The 24557-nt window shown below is 41.1% G+C and overlaps 2 protein-coding genes across 2 annotated transcripts in view; both read left to right on the plus strand.

Annotated features, from left to right (window-relative positions):
* LOC140559660 (NACHT, LRR and PYD domains-containing protein 3-like) overlaps positions 1-1105 on the plus strand; it is a 21651-nt gene extending 20546 nt beyond the window's left edge. Inside the window, 3 exon segments of the mRNA XM_072683247.1 lie at positions 114-160; positions 269-824; positions 1018-1105. Of these exon segments, the coding sequence (XP_072539348.1) occupies positions 114-160; positions 269-824; positions 1018-1105 (691 nt within the window).
* On the plus strand, positions 1105-24224 carry LOC140569642 (NACHT, LRR and PYD domains-containing protein 3-like). Its single transcript, XM_072692557.1, has 11 exons — positions 1105-1134; positions 2991-3046; positions 5212-5488; positions 6455-6526; positions 6785-8555; positions 9687-9860; positions 10435-10608; positions 11178-11348; positions 14033-14206; positions 23180-23226; positions 23317-24224. The coding sequence occupies exons 3-11, from the start codon at positions 5221-5223 to the stop codon at positions 23877-23879; spliced, it is 3414 nt and encodes a 1137-aa protein (XP_072548658.1). The 5' UTR covers positions 1105-1134; positions 2991-3046; positions 5212-5220; the 3' UTR covers positions 23880-24224.
* Positions 24225-24557: the final 333 nt, after the last annotated feature.

Genomic DNA, 24557 nt, shown 5'->3' on the forward strand with positions numbered 1-24557 from the left:
TGTCCCCCCATAGCTATCACACGCTGAGAGAGAAAAGTTCACACCACTGTTAATCTATATATGATATATATGATTCTTTTTCAGAATAAATGTTGGCTTTGTTGTGTGTTTAGAGTGGAACATGGAGGGAAGATCAGAATCAAACCTGGACTAAAGAAATGTGAGTTCACACACACACACACACACTCACAGACACACACACACACACACACACACACACACACTATCAGTGCAGTGCTCCTCCTCTAATGTCTCTTCTTGTGTTCAGACGGCTGTGATCTCACACTGGACCCAAACACAGCACACACACGTCTCTCTCTGAGTGAGGGGAACAGAAAGGTGGTGTGTGGAGAGGAGCTGCAGTCGTATCCTGATCATCCAGAGAGGTTTGATGAGTGTGAGCAGGTGATGAGTAGAGAGAGTCTGACTGGACGCTGTTACTGGGAGGCTGAGTGGAGCGGGGGGTGGGGAGCTGATGTAGCTCTGACTTATAAAACCGTCAGCAGGAAAGGAGGCAGATTAGACTGTGGATTTGGCATGAATAAAGAGTCCTGGAATCTGAACTGCTTTAATAAAACATACTCTGCTTATCACTATAAGAATATAACTGCTGTCTCTTCTCCTCACTCCAGCTGTAGGAGAGTAGGGGTGTATGTGGACTGTCCGGCCGGCACTCTGTCCTTCTACAGTGTCTCCTCTGATACACACACACTCACACACTTACACACATTCAACACCACATTCACTCAACCTCTCTATGCAGGGATTGGGTTACTTTCTACTTGCTCCTCAGTGAGTCTTTGTAAAATAGAATAACCCTCTCTGTGTGTTTGTGTGTGTAGGAGAGAGAGGAGGTTAATTGTTTATGCGTAAATGTAAATGTGTGCTTTTTTACATGAAATAATACATACTTTTTTTAAATGAAATAAGTCATATTGCTGTCTTTTAAATCATTTGTCTAACCGTTTAATAAATGTGAGGCAAGACCAGTGTAAATGTGTGTTACTAAATTCAAAGAAAAGATTCCAAAGATCTAAGCCATCAGGAGCCCAGTTTAGGAAACAGAGGCGAGCAGATAAAGATTCGCATCTGCTCCGTCATCTAGTTCTGACCAGAGGAGGATGGATCTTCAATGTGAGTCTTGGTTCCTCCTAAGGTTTCTTCATCCAGCTCTGAGAGAGTTTTTCCTTGCCACTGTCGCCATTGGCTTGCTTACTGGGGGTCTGGGATCTTTCATGTCTTATGTTATTTCTTTTTTTCTGTCTTTTCCATTGCTAATTATGTAAAGCTGCATTGTGACAACAACAGTTGTAAAAAGCGCTATACAAATACATTTGACTTGACTTGACTTGACTTTATATTGGGCTGCATTAAGCTCAATAATGGACAGCTGAAATGGACAAATGGTATATTTGAAAATGGACACATGTTGCAGGCTGACCACAAAAAAATTAAGAAACTTTCCAGAAAACTAATGAAATTATATTTGAGATTCATACAGGGCAGCATATAAAATAATATGTATTGCTGAAGTGACAATCAGTTACCAAGGAAAAACAGAAACACTGCAACTCACTATTCAAGTGACAAGTGTTTTTGTTATATCCATTTAAAGAAAAACTGCAGGACTATTTGCCTTTACACTTTGTTTTAGTGACAGGTCTTTTTTGACTGGTCCACAGCACGATGCTGAGATTTACATAAAAACATATACAAAACATATAAAATATTGATCAACTATTTTAAAAGGTAAACTGTAAAATGTCTTTTGTAAGGCAAGGTGTATTTGCAACTGCCAAAATTTGCAGATATTGTCGTGGAGTACAAAGGAGAGCTCTTAACACAAAATTGTATCCCGATGTCATGGTATGCTAGGCCAGACGCAGAGGGATGAACACTCACAGAGATGGAATCAAAGCAAGCTGTTTATTATCAAAAAAACAAGGTAAAGGCAAAACGAGACAAAAGAAGCAGCATCTAAGGGGTACAAACATAAACACAACACAAACGTGACAAACAAGATGGGCGAAACCAAACAAACCTGGGACTGGGAGCTGAGGATAGGAACCCCTCACAAAACTCTGGATCGCCATTATACGTATCTGGTTTGCCTACCGGATACAAGCTAGGGGACGTGGTGGCAGGGCAGGGAGAGCTAGCGGGCTCCAACGAAGCCTGAACGAGCTTTGTGAGCCCCTGAATGCCACCCACTAGTTGGGTGACTTGTTGCTGTTCCTCCCACGTGGTTACCCAAAAAGTAATCCAGGGATAGTGTTTATTTTTGACTGAGAGGGAAGCACTGAAGGTACATTACCTTACACTTGTAACCTGGGTAAAAATGAATATAAGTTAATAAAAGGTTTACTTGCCTGCTAAGTGTTCTTAATGTCCAGTGCTTTTTTACAGTTTTTATTTATGTATGTGGTTGTGTATTGTGTTGTTGTTCATGTCTGTTATTGTCGGGTGTGGATGCATCTGTTGAAGTCCTTAGGGAAGGTTCTAAACAATGAACAAGAAACTATTTTGCATCAACTGATTATGCTGTTTATTATTTATATATATTATTGCTGTTTATAGATTATGGCATCTATAAACAGCAATTGACTGAAATGACTGGAACTCTGTTTACAGCAATCTTGAATAAAAATGGAGGCATATCATCATTACTAGGAGATTAAAACTGGATAATAGTTGGATAGATAGTATAAAACTGCTTGGTGACTTGTTGTTGTAAATGTTTCTATTGGACAATCTGTGGGGCTGTTCCTTTATGTAGCTGCGAATGAGTTAGTGACTTGAAGCCTTTTCCTGTGTTGCGGCTCCTTTTCCTTCCTCTAACTGTTTTGTAGCTGATCTGCACTGGAGTCTGGCTTCAAAAGCCTTACATCCAACTCAGAAGACTATGTTTAAATTAAATTTTAATTTGACTGCAGTCAAAAGATTGTCTACACCAGAATTAACTAAAAGCTAAATTCCACCCCCTGTCTCAGGAAAAACAACAGCTTAGACTAAAGCCCAAGGACCGTTGCAGTACTGCTTACAGCAGGTAAGAACAGTTAATATGATTACACAATTAGTTTTTGGTCTTCCGCTTTGGATTCTACCGGATACTTGTAGAATTTCATTGGACATTCTCTTAAGATTATACTAGTAAAATTACAATATGTATAATAAATGTTAGTCTTAAGAAATATTTTCATTGTAATTTATTGACAATGCACTTTAGATGACATGTACTGTGTGATTCATTATTTATTTGGGTTTACTGTGCATTTTGTTAAGATGTTTTAATTAGACAATAGCCTCTACTTCCCCCTATAAATGTATAAACACAAATTAGACTTTCATAGGATTCTTAGTTATAATATTGTTGACATGCACAAATAAAATAGCAAAACTAAATTTTTCATCATTCATTAATAACAAATTATTTGTAAGAAATTTTAGAAATGGATAAAGTAACCTAACTGAATGTTTGTTTTTTTTTAATGTAAAGTGTCAAACAGGGTCAGATGCTCACAGAGACAAAAACGTAGTCCAAACTACAAACAAGAGTCATAATCCAGAAAACACAGGCAAATTACCCAACATGAAAGTCTGCCTTTACACTGGCATACACTGCAAATATACATACAGACATCAAATACGCTAAGTAGATCACCAAGAATGGGATTCAATACCTCACAAATAGCTTATCTAAGGCCCAGGCTTGAATACTATGCTAAGATAGTCATGTGATCAAATACACAGGTGTCTATCATTAGAATTCTGGAAAACGTGAATGTGGATAGGAGTGAGGAGTCATGTGAAGTTTGATGGTGCTCATATCTTTTATAGAGGGATTTTGCCTCAATGCTTCATTTACTTCAGCAATTTCCCTCTAAAGCTCTAGACTGGGTCAGATCTGTTTGGTCACAGCTCCAAACATGTACTTATAAACATGTTTATTAAATTTTGCCTCATGAAGGCAAAAGCATTGCGGAGTTTTGAGAGTTGACTCAATCCTGTTTTGTAATATTCACAATTTGGACATTCTGCCTGAGTTATCATTTGTTCTTAGATAATAACATTTTGCTTACTATGCATCTGGATAAACTCTAGCTCTTGCTCTCGTCATGCTTATCTGAAGGGCTCATCAAGTGCTAGTCATCCACCTTTTTCAGCTGGAACACACACCTTTCTCTTAAAACCTACGCTGTGCAATTCATACTTTCTGTCACAAGAGGTGAGACCTTGTTGTTTAAGTCTAAATATGTTTTATGGCAGTGCTGGTGATGTTCTGTGTGACTGTTGGGCTTATCCACAAAGAACTGCCTACTTTGACATATCTTAACCAAAACTCTGTAATGCTTTTGCCTTCATGAGGCAAAACGTGTGCAAAATTCAATAAACCCAGATATGACCCAGGCTAGAGGTTTTAAGGGGGATGTTGAGATGTTGACAGAAGAGGCTTTAATAGTAAGGCAAACCTATGTAACCAGGAAATGTAACCAAAGTACAGACAATGGCCAAAACAATGTAGCAAATATATCGGAGCAAGAACAGTAAGGAAAATGGGAAGATTAGAGAGAAAAACAGGGCAGTACAAAGCCAGTACAAAAACACATCAACAAATATAAGTCAGAGGAAAAGGTGACACTTGAATTAAAAAATTATCAAACTAACAGTAACAAATGAACAACTTATCAGTGATGCAGCATCTGAACATTCAGTAGATAAACAAGTGACTTTTACTGAAGATTTCTTCTGAATTCAGCTATTTTTCACTTTATTTTTAAGTCTAAATTCAGATCTATTGATGTTTACCTGAGAAATCTTTGATCATCTAACAGGTCTAACATAGATCATCTCAACATCCTCAGACAGCTAGACCTACTGCTGAAGTTTACATGATTTGCCTTTATTAATCATCTACAAAGGACTGCTCAAAAAAAAGTGTTACCAAAAAAAACACAAAACAAAGGTGGTAAAAAAAGACGAAGAAGGCAAAAAGAGAAGAAATTGTCAAAAATGTTACATTTTTAATTAAATAATGAACTGGGGTTTGATATAGGGATATTAAATATAAAGATCAAGGAACTATTTTAGACCTAGATTCTAAAGGGATAGCAGTTTTACCAAAGATAAATCAGAGCACTTACAATTCTCTGTTTTGTTCAGTGTTGAGAAACCCTCCATTAAAATGAATGCATCTTTATTCTTTGTTTGCAGTGATGCAAGATGGTGAATATTCCAGAAGAACTACTAAAAACTATTTGGGACTTGTGGGAAGGGGACCTGAAATTATTCCAGTGGCACCTAACCAATTGTGTGGAAGGTTTTGACCATCTCCCAAAGGGTCTGCTAGAGAAGGCAGACAGACAATACACTGTGGATAAGATGGTGGAGACATATGGAATCAGTAGAGCTGTAGAGATCACTCTGACCATCCTGAAGAAGATAAACCAGAACCAACTGGCTGAAGAACTCAAGACTAAAGTCAGTAGAGGTACTGCAGCTCATATATTCACTTGGGGAGTAAACATTTCAATACATTTAAAAAATATATAGAAGTTGGAACTTTGAATTTTAAAATTACATTGCTGCTGCACTGCTGATTTTTAAAAATATATAATATAGCCAAAAATATTATTTGTGCTATGCAATGATTAATATTGAATTTTATTTGGCATATACTTTCTAAAATGCCTGGATTCATAACAAAATCACTGACGTGCCCACACTGGCATTAACACGCATGAAAAGAACCAAAGCAATGGCAATGACAAGTCCTAAATTTAGTTCAGTTTTCTGCAGAAATATGATAGGTCTGTATTTTATTGTTATATCTCTACCAACAAGGTGATGGGCTTACTCTTTATTGGAGCGCTAAGCTCAATAGCCTTTTAGACATGTGGAGCACCTCTAGTGCATTACAAGCAGCCAGATGCCTTTCTAAAAGCTGCAGATTAACACATCTGATTGATGAGTACATAATGGGACATCAGTAAACCTATTAAAATTGGCATATATAATGACAACTGGAAAATGCAGTAATGTTCATTTCATAAAACACACTAATAAACAAATCAAACAAGATTTAAGAGACAGAGACAGCTAAATCTAGTTTTCCCTTCATGATGATAGATGTCTAGATAAGGCATCCTTATTCTTGATTACACAGGTGTGTATGACCTTTATTCATGGATGTTCCACACAAAAAGTATGCTGTCTAACAATTAGAAAGGGCTTTGTCAAGTTTTTTCATTGATTTCGTCTTGTGTTTTATGTGGTGAAAATAATTTGTCTCTGTGTTCTTGTTGTCAAATAAAATTATTGTGTAATTAAATGGAAAGAAAATTGCTGTTTAATTAAATGCCTATAAAAATGAGCTTCTGAAGACCTGAAAAACATACCTCATGTGCCACAACTAAATCAATTTAGTATTTTATTTTCTTTATTTATGTTTATTTAGAGTCCGCTGGTTTTAGTGCAGCAGTCTTCTCTGCAGCTCAGACTGGAGTCTTAGTTAGTACTCTCACTGCAGGTAATCACACAATCTCACCATTAATTTCAGTTGATAATTCTATGATATCTGTTTTTTAATGCTCAGTATGGTCTTTTCTCTAAATGGTACAACAACAATCAACAATTATTGGTTAATAAGTTAACCTTTTTTGCGTTAAAGCATTGAACAGTATTGCGGCAGTTGTTAATGTAGTTGGTTGTTTCATTTCAAGCACCACCCTCCGACACAATCACTCTGTTTTTTATTAAAAAGTCTTATTTGTTTTTCCTTTGATAGAAGATCAGCAACACTGTGCTCACCTGATGTCTACCCTGAGGCTGACATATGAGCATATACTAATTGGGAATTCACAGAAAGGCCATAATAAGTTCTTGGAGGATATCTACACTGACCTCATTATAGTGCAGAATGAGAGTGGAGGAGTCATAAATGAGCATGAAGTGATGCAAATAGAGATGTCTTCCAACAAACCTGCTGGTGAGGAAGAATGTATAAAATGCAGTAAGGTTTTTAAAGTCCAGTCTGGGACGGGTCGACGGAACAGAAAAGTGTTGACCATGGGAATTGCAGGAGTCGGCAAAACCGTCTCAGTCAACAAGTTCATACTGGACTGGGCAAAGGGTGAGGAGAATCAAGACATACAGTTCATTTTTCCTCTCCCCTTCCGTGAACTTAATTTGAAGAAAGAGAAGTTCAGTTTGATTGAACTATTGAACCACTGCTTTTTCTCCTCAAAGCCTGAACTGAAGTCTCTTCCAGAGGAAGATGGTAAAGTGTTGTTTATTTTTGATGGGCTGGATGAGTGCCACTTTCCTCTTAACTTTGAAGATGGAGAGCAAGTGAAAGATGTGAATGCGAAAACCTCAGTGGGCTCACTGATCACAAATCTCATCAACAGAAATCTGCTTCGATTTGCTCTAATCTGGATAACTTGTCGACCAGCAGCAGCCCATCTGATTCCTCGGAATTACATTAATCAGGTGACAGAAGTACGAGGATTTAATGATGAACAAAAGGAAGCATACTTTAGCAGATATTGTAGAACTGAGGATGTAGCAGAGAAAATAGTTTCACACATAAAGAAAACAAGAAGCCTCTACATCATGTGTCAAATCCCAGTTTTCTGCTGGATCTCTGCCACTGTGCTTCTACCACTAATGGATAAAGAGAGCAGTGAGAACATCCCCACAACCCTGACAGGAATGTACATAAGCTTCCTTCTACAACAGAAAAACCTAATGAAGGACAAATACAGTAAGAAGACTGGCACTGTTGATACTGAGCTCATGATTCTGAAGCTTGGTGAACTGGCCTTCCATAATCTTGGGAGAGGAGATTTGAACTTCTATGAGGAGGATCTTAGGAATTGTGGGATTGATGTCAGTGATGGCACTGTGTTCTCAGGAGTGTGTACACAGATTTTCAGTCAGCAGGAGGGATTTTCTGAGAGGAACATTTTCAGCTTTGTGCATCTCAGTGTTCAGGAAAGCCTTGCAGCTTTATATGTGCATCACTCACACTGCAACAAGAAGAATGTGTTCAAAAAGAAGAGGTTCTGGAACAAACTTCAATGGATGAATAAGAACATAATAAATCTCCATAAGTGTGCAGTGGAAGAAGCTTTGCAAAGTGAAAGTGGACACCTGGACCTTTTCCTCCGCTTCCTCCTCGGCCTCTCACTGGAGGACAGTCAGCAGGTCCTGACTGAACTTCTGCCAAGCCTGAAGATAAAAACAAACCGTGCTAAAGACACAGCGGACTACATTAAGGAGAAACTGAAAGAAGAAATGTCATTTGACAGAAGCCTGAATCTCCTCCACTGCCTGAGTGAACTGAAAGATAACTCACTCCCATCTGAAATCCAGAAATACCTGAACTCAGGAGATCTATCAAAACGGACACTCTCATCTGCACAGTGGTCAGCTCTGGTCTTTGTGCTGCTGATGTCAGAGGAAACTCAAGAGACGTTTGAACTGAAGAAATACAGAGCATCAGAAGAAGGACTGAGGCGCCTACTGCCTGTGGTGAAAAACACAAGACGAGCTTTGTAAGTATTATTTTCATCGTTTTAAGTGAAGTACCTTTATTGTGATTATACCTATACACTTCTACAGTACAATGTAATGCTTCTATGCAAAGTATTGTTGAGTTACAATGTTTTTTTAACTATATATTTCTCCAATTGCTGACCTCTGTTCTCCATTTACATGTATCATATATTTCTGAAATTATTTAACGTATGTAAATGTAAATAATCTCCACAAAAAAGTCTTAATCTCAGATTAGAATAAATAACTATATTGTATTGTGAGTGTATTGGGTCTAATTTTAACCCCTACCCTGTGTTTCTGCTGTTTCTTCCTCTAGTTTTGGAAGAAACTAAAAGAGGCCTCACTAGTAAAACACGTCTCTTAAATCCAGTGTGCTATTTATTTACTCTTTAGTTCAGTCCCGGAGAGCCTACAATCCAGTGAAGAAAAAAGTAATAATAAATAAAAGTTCTTTGAAAATTAACAAATAAAAATCCGACATTGATTTTCAACCATGCTTCAACAGAACTATTTTAAAAAGTAAACTCATTTAACAGACCTGGACAAAAATAATGGTTCCCCCTGAAAATAATGTGACCAAAGGGACATGTTAAATCAAGGTGTGTCAACTAATTAGCATCACAGGTGTCCACAATCTTGTAATCAGTCAGTGGGCCTATATATAGGGCTACAGGTAGTCACTGTGCTGTTTGGTGACATGGTACATCAGCTCTATGTTCACAGATGGAAAAATTAAGTATATAAAGAAAAGAGCACAGGTGCAGAAGTCTCATTGACAGTTACAGGAATCATTTGATTGCAGTGATTGCCTCAAAAGGCTGTGCAACAAAATATTAAGCTAAGGATAACATCATTTTTGTCCAACCCTGTTTAATGAGTTTATTTTCAAAATAATTCTGTTGAAGCATGGTTCAAAATCAATGTCAATGTTTTAATTTGTTAATTTTCATAGCATTTCTATTTATTATTACTTTTGTCAGATTTAAGTTATTTCTGTGACCATTGTGGGTTTTTCTTTCATTAACCGAATGGTACCAACAATTTTGTCCACATGTGTATATACAGTATGATGACAGTAATGATTTTCCTTTGCATTTATTGTCTGTTGTTTATGCTTCTTTTGTCAGACTTGCATCATGTAATCTTGAAGTAAAGACGTGTGAAGCTCTGGGATCAGTTTTAAAGCTGGAAAACTCCTCCCTGAAAGAGCTGGACCTCAGTAACAATGACCTGCAGGATTCAGGAATGGAGCTCCTCTCCGCTGGATTGAAGAGTTCATACTGTAAACTGCAGATTCTCAGGTCAGTGTTTCTGTCAGTTCATTCTAGATTTATAAATATATATATATATAATATATTTGTAATATCTGTAATATTCACTGACTCTACTGGGACAATTATGTATTTAAGGGTTAATGTCTGTTTTGTACTACAGTGATTTTACTGTTTTATCCATGTGTCCTCGCTTTCATTTATTCCTGCTCATGTATTTTACCCATGCCTCTGTCTAATCAATACCACCAATTATTAGCACCCCTGCCTTTACTACATGTATTCTCCTTATCCAGTGAAACAGTAATGAGTAGGAATGTAACTGTACTGTATTGTATAATTTAATGTTTCATTGATGTTACTGTGTACCAGTTTAGCTTCTGGTTAGTTTGTTGGCCTGGGCTAAAATTATTTTGTAGATAGTGTATTAGACCAGGACATTATTAAGCACATGTTTTGTTTATAATAGAACACTTTTATATTGCAGAGTGTTCTGGAAACATCAACATTAATAATGTTAGGCTTTTTCATTTTCAGTCTGTATCAAAAATTTCCTTTGAGTATTGTCTTAGGTAAAATCTGTTGTGCTCTTCTCATTTTGCAGATTAGCTCTGTGTAATCTTGGAGTAAAGGCGTGTAAAGCTCTGGGATCAGTTTTAAAGCTGGAAAACTCCTTTCTGAAAGAGCTGGACCTCAGTAACAATGACCTGCAGGATTCAGGAGTGGAGCTGCTCTCTGCTGGAATGAAGAGTTCACACTGTAAACTGCAGATTCTCAGGTCAGTGATATTCAGCACCTCACCAAAATAAATGTCTTTATTATAATCATAAATTGACCACATAGTTCAGGAAGAGTTCAGGTACTCCACTGAGAGAGCAGAAAGAAAGAGTTCTAAAAGAAGGGTTCTAAGAAGGATAACATGATAATTCTTATCATTATTATTATTATTATTATATATATATATAATTATATAATATAATAATAATAATAATAATAATAATAATAATAATAATGATAATAATAATAATAATAATAATTTTACCCTTTAATGCTGTTGTGTCAACTGTTTGCAAAAGTATTGGGTCAAAACACACTAATGGTTACTAAGATGTTGTACTTAACTAAAAGAAATGCATAGGGTGAGGGATTCTTTTAGCAAGAGTGGCAAATCAGGATAAAATGAAGGACAGGTTTAGGTTGTAATATATTTTTACATTGCTGAATGCTCTAATAAACTTAAAATAAAAACATCAGCATTGATAATGAGGTAAGATTTGTGTATGATTTATGATAACATTTCCCTTTGAGTGTATTCTCAAAATCTGTTGTGCTTTTTCCCTTTTGCAGATTAGCTTTGTGTAACGTCAGTATAAAGACTTGTGAAGCTCTGGGATCAGTTTTAAAGCTGGAAAACTCCCTGAAAGAGCTGGACCTCAGTAACAATGACCTGCAGGATTCAGGAGTGGAGCTGCTCTCTGCTGGACTGAAGAGTTCACACTGTAAACTGCAGATTCTCAGGTCAGTGTTTGTCAGTTCATTCTGAAATGATTAATGTGAAGATGTGAGATTCAGAGCTTTACTAAGATGTTTTTATATCAATATACAAGATGAAGGTGAAGGTCTAGTGAAGGTTTCTAGTTTCTAGTGAAGGTCAGAGTTCACTAACCGAACAAAGACCAACTCTCTAACGTCTGCAGTCATCTTTAGATTGTTTAGAAAGATTTCTGATGAGGTCTTTCTTCCTCATAAACACATTAATCAGAACCTTTGGCTCTACTGAACATTCACTGTGTAGTGATATGTATGATTACTCACTCTGACCTCACAACACATTCTGAAATTAAAATTTTATAGTGTTTAATGAACCCAGTCTGACCGAACAGCTCATCTGTGATCCAATCAGAGACTTTTTCTTAGTCTCCTTTAACTCATTATAATCTGCTCCTGAGTAGTGGGTGAGCTGCATGTCCATGATGGTGATAGTAAAATGGATCATCATGTGGAACTGGAGCATACTTTATGTGAGAACTGATATTTTTGCTCCTGGGCTCCTGGGGAGAGTGTAATTCACTTTTACACCACTGCTGCAAATACAGATGGATCCCACTCTCACACATTCATTTGTTGATAATCTGAAGGTAAGGAAGCATGTTGACTGGCAGTATAGTAATATTACAGGATTTTACACAAATATGACTTGGCTTATGCAACAAGATGCAGTTCTGTAGAAAGGTCTTGTGCAGCTCTACCAATGTTCTTTAGTGTAGTAGCAAGGTTCCAGCCGGGAGTGGGATTGACAGAGAATACAGGATAAAGCCTCTCATATCTAAAAGCACAACGTCATTATCTGGAGATGGAGACATTGGTTAACTGATTTGCAGTACTAATGATTGGACATGATGTTGTTCTGACATAACATGACATAACAAAATGTTGAGACAATACTGCTGTAATGACTAAGTGGTTCCTCTTAGGAGTTCTTCATCTTGCTCTCAGGAAGTTTCTCTTTTTGAGTCTTAGTTCCTCCTTAGTTCAGTGAACGTATTGGCAATAGAATAGGACTGTCTGGAGCATATAAACATTTACCTATTGGCACCCCCCCCCCACCACCACCACCACCGAATTGAGCTATGGAGCAGTGGAACTGTGTTCTCTGGAATGATACATGTGCTTCTATAAGCATACAGACTGAAAGTGCAAACCTGAAAACATTACTGTAGTGACTGCTTATTAATGTAGTAATTAGCAGCCAGTTAATTACCAGCAACTTCAGCTTTTTGAATAGACTAATAATTCAAAGATACCTCTAAACTTAGACACTAAACACAAGTCAGTAAGGTGACCACTCTGCTATTTGCCCAATTATTCTTGGAAGAGGTGGGTCTTTAGTCTGGGTTGAAGACAGCGAGTGCCATTCGGACACCCAGGGGAAGTTCATTCCACCACTTTGGTGCCAGGACAGAAAAAAACCTTGACTCTCGTCTTCTGTGGATTTTGAGGGATGGTGGGTTGAGTCGAGCCGTACTTGAAGCTCGAAGGGCTCTTGGTGCGGATTGGCTTTTGATCATCGTCATCAAGGACAAAGGCCAGCATCAAGGATTTGAATCTGATGCGGCCAGCTACAGGAAGCCAGTGAAGAGAATGCAGCAGTGGAGTGACATGGCTGTATTTAGGAAGGTTGAAGACGACCCATGCCGCTGCATTCTGGATAAGTTGCAGGGACCTGATGGTGCACAGAGGGAGACCAGCCAGAAGAGAGTTGCAGTAGTCAAGTCTGGAAGTGACGAGAGAGTGAACAAGCACCTGGGCGACTCTCTAGAGAGGAAGGGTCAAATTCTCTGGATGTTGTACAGGAGAAATCTTCATGACCGAGTTACTTTTGCGACATGACTTGAGAATGATAACTGATCATTCATGACTACACCAAGGCTTCGAGCTTCTGTAGAAGGAGTGACCAGTGAGTTCTCAAAGGTGATGGCAAGATCGTTTTTAAGTCCAGCAGTTCCCGGGATGTACAGAAGCTCAGTCTTGCTGGGTTTAAGTTTGAGGTGGTGATCCGCCATCCAAGAAGAGACGTCAGCGAGACATGTGGAGATGCGGGCAGAAACCTGTGTGTCAGACAGTGGGAAGTAAAGGATGAGTTGAGTGTCATGCAGTGGCATGCAGTGTAACAGTGGTAAGATAATCCATGAGAGGATATCACTTTACTAAGTGAGCTAGTGTAGCGTGAGAAAAGAAGAGGACCAAGAACCGAGCCTTGTGGAACACCAGTGGAGGGACTACAAGGAGCAGACGTGTCCCCCTGCCATGTTACCTGGTATGAGTGTCCCTGCAGGGATGATGCAAACAGTCACCATGCAGAGCCGGTAATTCCAAGGCCAGCAAGGATAGACAGGAGAATCTTGTTGTTCACTGTGTCAAAAGCTGCGGAGAGGTCGAGAAGGATCAGAACTGATGACTCTAACTGCAATAAGAGCAGATTTAGTAGAGTGTGCTGCTTTGAAGCCAGACTGGATAGGGTCCTGTAGATTGTTCTGAGTGAGGAAGAGAGACAGTTGGTTGTAGACGAAACATTCAAGAATCTTTGAGAGAAAGTAGAGAAGAGAATATGACCATATGACCAAGTGTATCATCTCTCTGACAGTCACTTTGTCTCTCTTTTCTCTGTTTCTCTCTCTCTCTCTCTCTCTCTCTCTCTGCAGACTTTCTGGCTGTATGGTCACAGAGAAAGGCTGTTCTTCTCTGGCTACAGCTCTGAGTTCAAACCCCTCCCACCTGAAAGAACTGGATCTGACCTACAACCACCCAGGAGAGTCAGGAGTGAAGCTGCTGTCTGCCAGACTGGAGGATCCACACTGCACACTTACCACACTCAGGTATCAACAGCTGTTCAGAGGTGTGTGTGTGGGTTTTACGTGTGCTGCAGATGTTAAGTGGAGTGTGGTCTGATTTCTTTTCCTTGTTAGCTGATCAAAACAACAAAAGACAACAAAAAAGAGTGAAAAACGTCATTCCCATAAATGTCCCTGCTTTTACTTGCTATGCAGTGTATATGATTTATAAAAGACAACAATTTATAGAAGTTTATTCTGTTAGTGAAACAATTAGCGTTTCATATTTTTCTTTAAAAAAATAAATAAAAAGCTCTTGCTGATCCACAACTTTTATACAAGATGTATGGCTGCAGTGTTGCAAGCTCCCTTTAGTCTTGGAAGATTTTTTGTTAGTTGTGTGTTTATATGTCACTTGTAGTGCACTGAATGTTGCTAGCACATGCTATAACAAATGCTTCGGAAATCAGATCAACGATCACTTACCGCAAACCGGACAATGCGGATCCTTTGCTCGTAAACACCAAAAGAGTGGCAGTCATCTAGGCCGGCCCTGCCTTAGACGCAGAAAAAGGGGCAGCAAAGCTGGAGTCTTCATCAGGCTGAGACGACGCACTCTCAACTGATGAACAATGCTTGGTGTGATCGGAGAAATGTACACTTCATTGAGTCTTTTTGCTCCCTGGACCTGGAATATCTTATCAGCTCGTGCAGGCCGTACCCCCACATGGACCTGGCGCTCGGGAAACTGTATGAGGCAATCAACAAGCAGGAAACCAAGCGCTGCGTTCATTGTTGTTGGGAACTTTAATAAAGCAAATCTGAGGAAAGTAGCGCCCAAATTCTTTCAACACTTCAATCTCGTGCAGCACACAAAATACACAGACTCTGGGTCACTGCTACACCCCCCTCCAGATAGCGTACAAAGCCCTCCTCCGACCTGTATTCGGCAAATCAGATCACTCCTCAATTCTCCTCCTGCCCACCTTGAGGCAGAAGCTCAATAAAGGATATATCTTATCTTATGATTATCTTATCAAACAGGAGCCACCCACCATCAGGGTGGTTCATCACTGGTCAGACCAATCAGACTCAACTTCAGGACTGTTTTAATGGCGTGGACTGGGAGTTCATTAAACAACATCGACGAGTATGCAGATTTATTCGGAAGTGCATAGAGGATGTTGTGCCCAGAAAGACCATTCATGTTTACCCCAATCAGAAGCCATGGCTCGACTGCTTTCAGATCTGGAAATACAGAAGTATAAAATAGCCAGCTATGACCTATGAGCTGAACTGCTTTTATTGCAGTTTGCATACAGGTGGAACAGATGCTCTGGTGATGCTACTGCCCTGACTCTGCATAATGCCCTCATAATGCCCTCTCACACTGGTGCCAGGAAAACAACTTTTTTTCTTCATGTCAGCAAGACCAAGGAGCTAGTAGTAGACTTCAGGAAACAGAAGAAAGTACACACATCTCCATCTATTGGCCCACTGTGGAGAGGGTCAGCAGCTTCAAGTTCACATTACTGAAGAACATACACACATGGACAAAATTGTTGGTACCCCTCGGTTAATGAAAGAAAAACCCACAATGGTCATAGAAATAACTTGAATCTGACAAAAGTAATAATAAATAAAAATGCTATAATAATTAACCAATGAAATTGCTTTTCAACCATGTTTCAACATATAAATAAAAAATAAACTTATTAAACTGGCCTGGACAGAAATGATGGTACCCTTAACTTAATATTTTCTTGCACAACCTTTTGAGGCAATCACTGCAATCAAATGATTCCTGTAACTGTCAATGAGACTTCTGCACCTCTCAGCAGGTATTTTGTCCCACTCCTCATGAGCGAACTGCTCCAGTTGTCTCCGGTTTGAAGGGTGCCTTTTTCAGATGGCATGTTTCAGCTTCTTTCAAAGATGCTCAATAGGATTTGGGCTCATAGACGGCCACTTCAGAATAGTCCAATGTTTTCTTCTTAGCCATTCTTGGGTGCTTTTAGCTGTTTTGGGTCATTATCCTGTTGCAAGACCCATGACCTGTGACTGAGACCAAACTTTCTAACACTGGGCAGCACATTTCTCTCTAGAATCCCTCAATAGTCTTGAGATTTCATTGTACCCTGCACAGATTCAAGACACCCTGTGCCAGATGCAGCAAAGCAGCCCCAGAACATAACAGAGCCTCCTCTATGTTCACAGTAGGGACAGTGTTCTTTTCTTGATATGCTTCAAGAACATAGAGCTGATGTGCCTTGGCAGAAAGTTAAATTTTGGTCTTATCTGTCCATAGGACATTCTCCCAGAAGCTTTGGGGCTTGTCAACAGGTAGTTTGGTAAAATCAAGTCTGGCTTTTTTTATAATTTGTTTTCAACAATAGTTTCCTCCTTGGTCGTCTCCCATGAAGTCCACTTTGGCTCAAACAATGACGGATGGTCCGATCTGACACTGATGTTCCTTGAGCTTGAAGTTCACCTTTAATCTCTTTAGAAGATTTTTGTTATATTTGTTAACCTTTGTTACCATTCGTATTATCCGTCTCTTTGTCATACATTTTTTCTCCTGCAGCCACATCCAGGGAGGTTGGCTATAGTCCCATGGATTGATAAATTTCTGAATAATATGTACAACTGTAATCACAGGAACATCAAGCTGCTTGGAGATGGTCTTATAACCTTTACCTTTAACATGCTTGTCTATAATTTTCTTTCTAATCTTCTGAGACTCTTTCCTTCACTTTCTCTGGTCCATGTTGAGTGTGGTACACACCATGTCACCAAAACAGCACAGTGACTACCTGTAACCCTATATATAGGCCCACTGACTGATTACAAGATTGTAGACACCTGTGATGCTAATTAGTGGACATACCTTGATTTAACATGTCCCTTTGGTCACATTTTTTTAGGGGTGCCATCATTTTTGTCCTGGCCTGTTTTGAGTTTACTTTTTTTTATAATTCTGTTGAAGCATGGTTCAAAATTAATGTCGGATTTCCATTTGTTGATTTTCATAGAATTTTTATTTATTATTATTTTTGTCAGATTCAAGTTATTTCTGTGGCCATTGTGGGTTTTTCATTAACCGAGGGGTGCCAACGATTTTGTCCACGTGTGTACATGGACAGAACACACGGGTGGTGGAGAAAGCACAACAGCGTCTCTTCTACGTTAGACGGCTAAGAATGTTTGGTATGAACCCCCGCATGCTCATGACATTTTACACCTGCACTGTGGAGAGTAGTCTGACATGCTATATCAACACCTGCTACAGGAACTGCACCGCTTAAGAGCAGAAAGCTCTGCAGAGGCTGGTGTACACAGCCCGGCGCATTATCGGGGTTCAGCTGCCAAACCTTCTGGATTTTTACCCCAGCCACCAGAAAGTCATGGAGGATTAATCCACCCACCAAAGCCACTGCCTGTTCTCACATCTGGCCAGCAGCAGGAGGTTCAGAGGTTTGATGACCAGAACCAGTGGGTTTTACACCAGTAAACAATCAATGAGTCTATTTATGTTCTGCTAGGGGGGCTGTGATGATAATTTGATAATTATGTTGTGCTGATCAGTGTTGTTAGCTTGTTTAGTGAGTATTTCACCATAACTATTATTTGAGGATTACTGAAGATTATATAAACCTAATCAATGACTGTTAAAAATCCCCAAAAGTGAGTCAAAGCTAATAAACCATAAATGGTGACATATGTACAAACCCTTTAAACAATGTGTAAAGTTCCTTACAGCACGTATATTTTACTTTAACTCATGAAAACCCTAAGTAACAAGTATCCAGCAGTGAGGGCTTATATAGCCCTTCCCATTGGCCTTGATTAGACTTGCAGCGCCCCCCTGGTGGCTGGAGGGGGTCTTAACCTGGCCCCACCCTTTACAGGACCCCACCCCCCCTGCACAGTCCGGATCAAATGTCCAGATGAGTAGCGGGGGACAAACTTGCGGGGGGCACCCTACGAAGTTGAGCCATGTAATGGACTCAACAAACAACTCAAAGACATACACTTCAGACAATGTGAGAACCAGGGCCATGTTCAACAAGTGCTTAAGGGTGTCACACCTCCTGGGCTTTTGTGGACCAGTTTAACCTTACTGACATCTTCCTCATCAGGACGGTCAAAAGGGCAGTCACAGAGTCAAAGTACTTCACATTTACATTAAGGCATTTAGCAGATGCTCTTATCCAGAGCGACTTATAAAAGTGCTTTGCTATTTACCCAAGAAAAGCCTTAGTTAGAATAGACTAATAGTTCAAAGATACCTCTAAGCTTTAGATATTACTAAGTCAATAAGGTGACCATAGTACTCTGCTATTTGCCCAAGTACTCTCGGAAAAGGTGGGTCTTCAGTCTGCGTTTGAAGACAGCGAGCGACTCTGCCATTCGGACACCCAGGGGAAGCTCGTTCCACCACTTTGGTGCCAGGACAGAAAAAAGCCTGGATGCTTGTCTTCCATGGATGTTGAGGGATGGCAGGTCGAGCCGAGCCGATTGCCATTTGACTATTGCCATCAATGGTCAAACTCACAAACTCCTGCTATCAATTCACAAACTACTGGACAAATTTGGCAAAGCTCAGGTGGCCCAAGCACAGAGGTGGCTGGGGCCAGCCCTCCATTGCATTGAATTTGGCAAGAACCATGTACAGGATGTTGTGGAATATGCCAAAGCCAAAAAAGGATATAGTGGAAGCATGGAAGTGGGATTTCCCCAGTTTAAAGAACAGGGGGTTCTCCAGGAGCAGCTGGAGAACCTGGAGGACGTTGGTGATGTGTCTATGGATATACTGTAGATGAGGAAGTCACCCAAGTCAATGAACACATCTGTCCTTGTTGATGTAGCCCTGGAAGACAGTGGGTGCATTCTTTAACCCAAATGGCATAACGAGGTACTTGTACTGCCCACATAGGTTGATGAACCTCTTGGACATAGTTCATAACCTAACCCTGGAGGGACTAGTGCCAGGGAGGAGATTTATTGCAATGTCATAGGGTCTGTGGGGGGCAGCAAGTGAGCCAACCATTTACTGAACACCTCTCAAAGGTCACAGTACTCCTTAGGTACCAGAGTTAAAACTAACAGGACCAGTGTCAGCCCCCTTAGTAGCCTTAGAGGCCCAGAGGCAGGAGGACCACTAGGCTGGTACCTGTGCTTACATGGGTGTTATGCCCATGGGTGTTATTTCTCCAAGATGGCGCCGAGGATGGCAGCCACGGTGACGAGCTCCTCCGTATGGTGTTTGTTTTTGTTTGTTAATGTTGTCTATTGTACGTCAAACTCAGTTAGTTGAAGCAGGGAACAACTACTGAGCTTCAGGAACAACATTTCCCCTGAAAGCATCCCGGAATTTGTTCAAGAACCTTCAGTTTGTGCGGAGATCCTCACAACAGCCGCGCTGACCGCGCTCGGCCTCGCCAGGAGACTGTGGAGAAACCGGCGCAGGGGCAGACAAGCCGGCACGCTTGTGCGTCTGAGGCGACGTGGGGCTCGCACACCTCTACCGTCATTATTCCTCTCCAACCTCCAATCTCTCAGCAACAAAACTGAGGAACTACTTCTGCTCAACCTAACTAACAAGGACTTCTCCGCTGCTTCTGCGCTCTGCTTCACTGAGACCTGGCTGACTGAGCTGACCCCGGACAGCGCGCTGCACCTCCCGGGCTTCCAGCTGCACAGAGCGGACAGAGACGCAGAGTGCAGCGGCAAGAGCAGAGGAGGAGGAATCTGCTTCTACATCAACGAGCGCTGGTGTAGAGACACTACGGTACTGTTAAAATCATGCTCCCCTCATCTGGAATCTCTGTTCATAACCTGTAGGCCATTATTCTCTCCCAGAGAGTTCAGCTCGTTCATCCTAGCCGGCACCTACATTGCGCCAAGCGCGTGCACAAGCGACGCGTTGAAACAGCTGGCGGAACGGATCACGAAGGTGGAGCGCGAGTTCCCGGACTCACTTCTCATCATTCTGGGGGATTTTAACAGTGCAAACCTCACGAAGGAGATGCCCAAATACAGACAACACATCGCGTGTCCAACACGAGAAGGCAACACACTGGACAAGTGCTACACCTGTATCAAGAATGCCTATCGCGCAGTCACGCGCGCAGCTGTCGGGCTCTCCGATCACAGCCTCGTTCACCTCATTCCAACCTACCGGCAGAAACTCAAAACCAGCAAGCTGGTCATCACAACAGTGAAGAGGTGGACCAGTGGAGACATTGAGAAGCTGCAGGGCTGCTTCGAATCCACAGACTGGGCTGTGTTTGGGGAGGCGACAGACGGACTGGACGAATACACAGACACTGTGACGTCATACATCAGTTTCTGTGAAGACAGCTGTATCTCAACTAAATCACAGGTGAAATACAGTAACAACAAACCCTGGTTTACTGCTGAACTCAAACAGCTTCGGAGGGAAAAGGAGGAAGCGTTCAGGAGTGGAGATAGAACTGTCTTTAAGGAGGCCAAATACAGACTGGAGAAAGGGATTAGAGCTGCGAAGAGCAAGTACTCAGAGCAGCTGAACAGACACATCACTGCTAACGACCCATCTTCAGCCTGGAAAGCCCTTCAGCTTCTCACTGGTCACAAGGTGAGAAAGACCCCCCCTCCTCCTGAATGGCCGACACCTCACCAACGACCTGAATGAGTTCTATTGCAGATTTGAACTCACAAAAGACAATCAGACTGTCTCCCCCTCCATCACCCCCCTCCACCTCCACCCCCACACTGGCCCTCTCACCTCTGCCTCCTGCTCATCTCTGCATCAACCTGCAGGATGTTCACAGGCTCTTCAGCAGACAGAAGGTGAGGAAAGCCCCCGGGCCTGACTTAGTCTCTTCATCCACCCTAAAACACTGCTGTGACCAACTAGCTCCAGTGTTTACAGACATTTTTAACAGATCACTGGAACTCTGCTCTGTTCCAGCCTGCTTCAAAACCTCCACCATCATTCCAGTTCCCAAGAAATCCACCATCACTGGACTGAATGACTACAGGCCTGTCGCCCTGACCTCTGTAGTCATGAAGGTCTTTGAACGCCTGATCCTAGCCCACCTGAAGTCCATCACAGATCCCCTGCTGGACCCCTTGCAGTTTGCGTACCGAGCAAACAGGGCTGTCGATGATGTGGTCAACCTGACCCTGCACTTTATCCTGCAACATCTCGACAGCCATGGAAACTATGCTAGGGTTTTGTTTGTGGACTTTAGCTCGGCTTTTAACACTGTTGTGCCGCAGCTTCTTTAGTCCAAACTCTCCCAGCTGTCAGTGCCAGACTCCATGTGTCGGTGGATCGTGAATTTTCTTACAGACAGGAGACAGCAGGTGCGGCTGGGGAAGCACACTTCAGACCTCCGGACACTCAGTACTGGAGTCCCACAGGGTTGTGTTCTTTCACCCCTTCTCTTCAGCCTCTACACTAATGACTGTGTCTCCAAAGATCCAGCTGTAAAGATCCTGAAATTTGCAGATGACTCCACTCTGGTGGGCCTCATAGCCAACGGTGATGAGTCTGCCTACAGAAAGGAAATTGAGCAGCTGGTGTCCTGGTGCAGCAACAACCACCTGCTGCTAAACACAGAAAAGACTGCAGAGATGGTGGTGGACTTCCGACGCAATCCACCCACCCTTCCTCCCCTCCACATCAACAACACTGCAGTATCCATGGTGGAGTCACTCAAGTTCCTGGGCACCACCATCTCCAGAGACTTGAAATGGGAGGAAAACACCCTCTCTATCACCAAGAAAGCTCAACAACGAATGTTCTTCTTGAGACAGCTCAAGAAATTCAACCTGCCACAGACCCTGATGATCCAGTTCTACACAGCGATCATCAAGTTCATTCTCACAGCCTCCATAACTATCGGGTTTGGTTCCTCCACCTCACAAGAAAGAGCCAAACTCCAGCGCATCATCAGGACAGCAGAGAGGATCATTGGATGTAACCTGACATCACTTCAGCAGAGCTACACCAGCAGGGTGAGGAAGCGGGCTGGCAAGATTACATCTGACCCCTCACATCCTGGACACCTCCTCTTCCAGACACTCTGGTAGAAGACTGCGGTCAATCAAAACCAGCACAACACGTCATGCTAACAGCTTTTTCCCCAGAGCTGTAGCGCTCCTCAACCACAGTGGACACCTCCCACTTTAAACCTCAAAACATACAACTAAACTGTACCAAACCAGACTGAACAGCTATTTTGCACTCTGCCTATTTGGACTATGTCTATTTGCACACTGTACAGATGTTATTTTCTGCAAATATCAGCTCTTTACTTTCTGTAAATATCAGCTCTTTATTACCTTTAGTACATCTTACTTTTTTAATTTATCCCCTACCCTATTTATTGTTTAGTGTCATTTTCCTTTAGTTTAAGACTGTGTTCTGTGTTTTTTGTTACTTGTCATACGTGTTGCTCTCACCAAGACAAATTCCTTGTATGTGTAGCATACTTGGTGAAATAAAGAGATTCTGATTCTGATTCTGATGCCGCTGGAGCCAAGGGAAACCCAGAACCAAGTGTCTGCAAGTCAGGAGCAATGATATTGATACTGATACTTAGCTAAAAGTGTGGGTTTGGCAGGCTGGCTTTTTGCCTGTGTCAGGAACACTCTGTCACTTTACTAAATGTGAACAGACCACAAAATGAAATCAAAAGGTTACTTAAAAAATTTAAAGAAACTGTGAACTTGAGAAGGTTTTCCCAAAGAACAAAGGAAGAAGGCAGAGACTTCAGTCACAGCCACACACAGCATATAGGGGGAATTTTAAAAGGTAAAGAAACAAGAGACAATAGGACAAACCCATCAACGCTCTATTGACTGTTTTTAGAGCTCTGATAGAGACAAAGAGCCAACACTGAATGACTTGTTTAGCCACTGGCATATCTCAAGGCCTACCCCGGTGGCCGCCTTAATCTGGAATCACGAGTTACACATAACCCATGCAGAAGCATGATCTGTGTGTGTGTGTGTGTGTGTGTTTAGGGTGGAACATGGAGGGAAGATCAGAATCAAACCTGGACTAAAGAAATGTAAGTTCACACACACACACACACACACACACACACACATACACACACACACACACACACACACACTCTAATGTCTCTTCTTGTGTTCAGACGGCTGTGATCTCACACTGGACCCAAACACAGCACACACACGTCTCTCTCTGAGTGAGGGGAACAGAAAGGTGGTGTGTGGAGAGAAGCTGCAGTCGTATCCTGATCATCCAGAGAGGTTTGATGTGTATCTGCAGGTGATGAGTAGAGAGAGTCTGACTGGACGCTGTTACTGGGAGGCTGAGTGGAGCGGAAAGTGGGGAGCTGATGTAGCTCTGACTTATAAAACCATCAGCAGGAAAGGAAGGAGGTTAGACTGTGAGTTTCGACTAACTGAAGAGTCCTGGAGTCTGATCTGCTCTAATAAAGGTTACTCTGTTCATCACAATAATAACAGAACTGATCTCCCTCCTCCTCCCTCCAGCTGTAGGAGAGTAGGAGTGTATGTGGACTGTTCGGCCGGCACTCTGTCCTTCTACAGCGTCTCCTCTGATACACCCACACTCACACACTCACACACACTCACACACTTACACACACTCAACACTACATTCACTCAACCCCTCTATGCAGGGATTAGGATTTACACTGGCTCCTCAGTGAGTCTGTGTAAGATAGAATAACTATGTGTGTGTGAGAGAGAGAATAGCTGTATATTTTCAATATTTTCTAACTTAAAAACTTTCTTTTTCACACTGCCTCATTCATCGATAGTTCAAACACACTGTTACTGTACTGTAATGAAATGTTTTTTAAAATTATTATTTACAAAATATTAATAATAATAATAATAATAATAATAATAAACCGAACTTTTGCATGGAAAGTGGATTGAGCTGCATTATCTTTTGAATATGGTACATTAAATGGCAATGCTTTTACAGTGCAACAATTTTACAGTGCAAGTAACAATGTAATTACAATTGATTAATTGCTTAATAAAGAGTAGTTGCATGGTTTGAAATTCCCCAGAATATCTGTTATATAATGTTATTACATTTTTGAATTCCACAAATTGTTGCAAGTCCTATTTACAAGGTTAGTGATATAATTATATTTTGTCAGTGACGTTTTCTTGATTCTACCTGAATGACCTAAAATGCCTCGAATTAAAATGTGCTCCATACAATGTATAAATATAAGCTATTTCATGGGCTGCATGGGCTATTCTCTTGTTAATCCATCATCAATTAAGCAGTACAGTACAGTGCAAGGTCTGGAGTAGTTTCTATGTGTGGCATTTGCATTTGGAAGCTGTTGCTGTGATCCCACAACAAGCAGTCAAAAGAGCTCTCAATTAT

This window comes from Salminus brasiliensis, chromosome 1 (assembly GCF_030463535.1).
Source record: "Salminus brasiliensis chromosome 1, fSalBra1.hap2, whole genome shotgun sequence".
Taxonomy (NCBI): domain Eukaryota; kingdom Metazoa; phylum Chordata; class Actinopteri; order Characiformes; family Bryconidae; genus Salminus; species Salminus brasiliensis.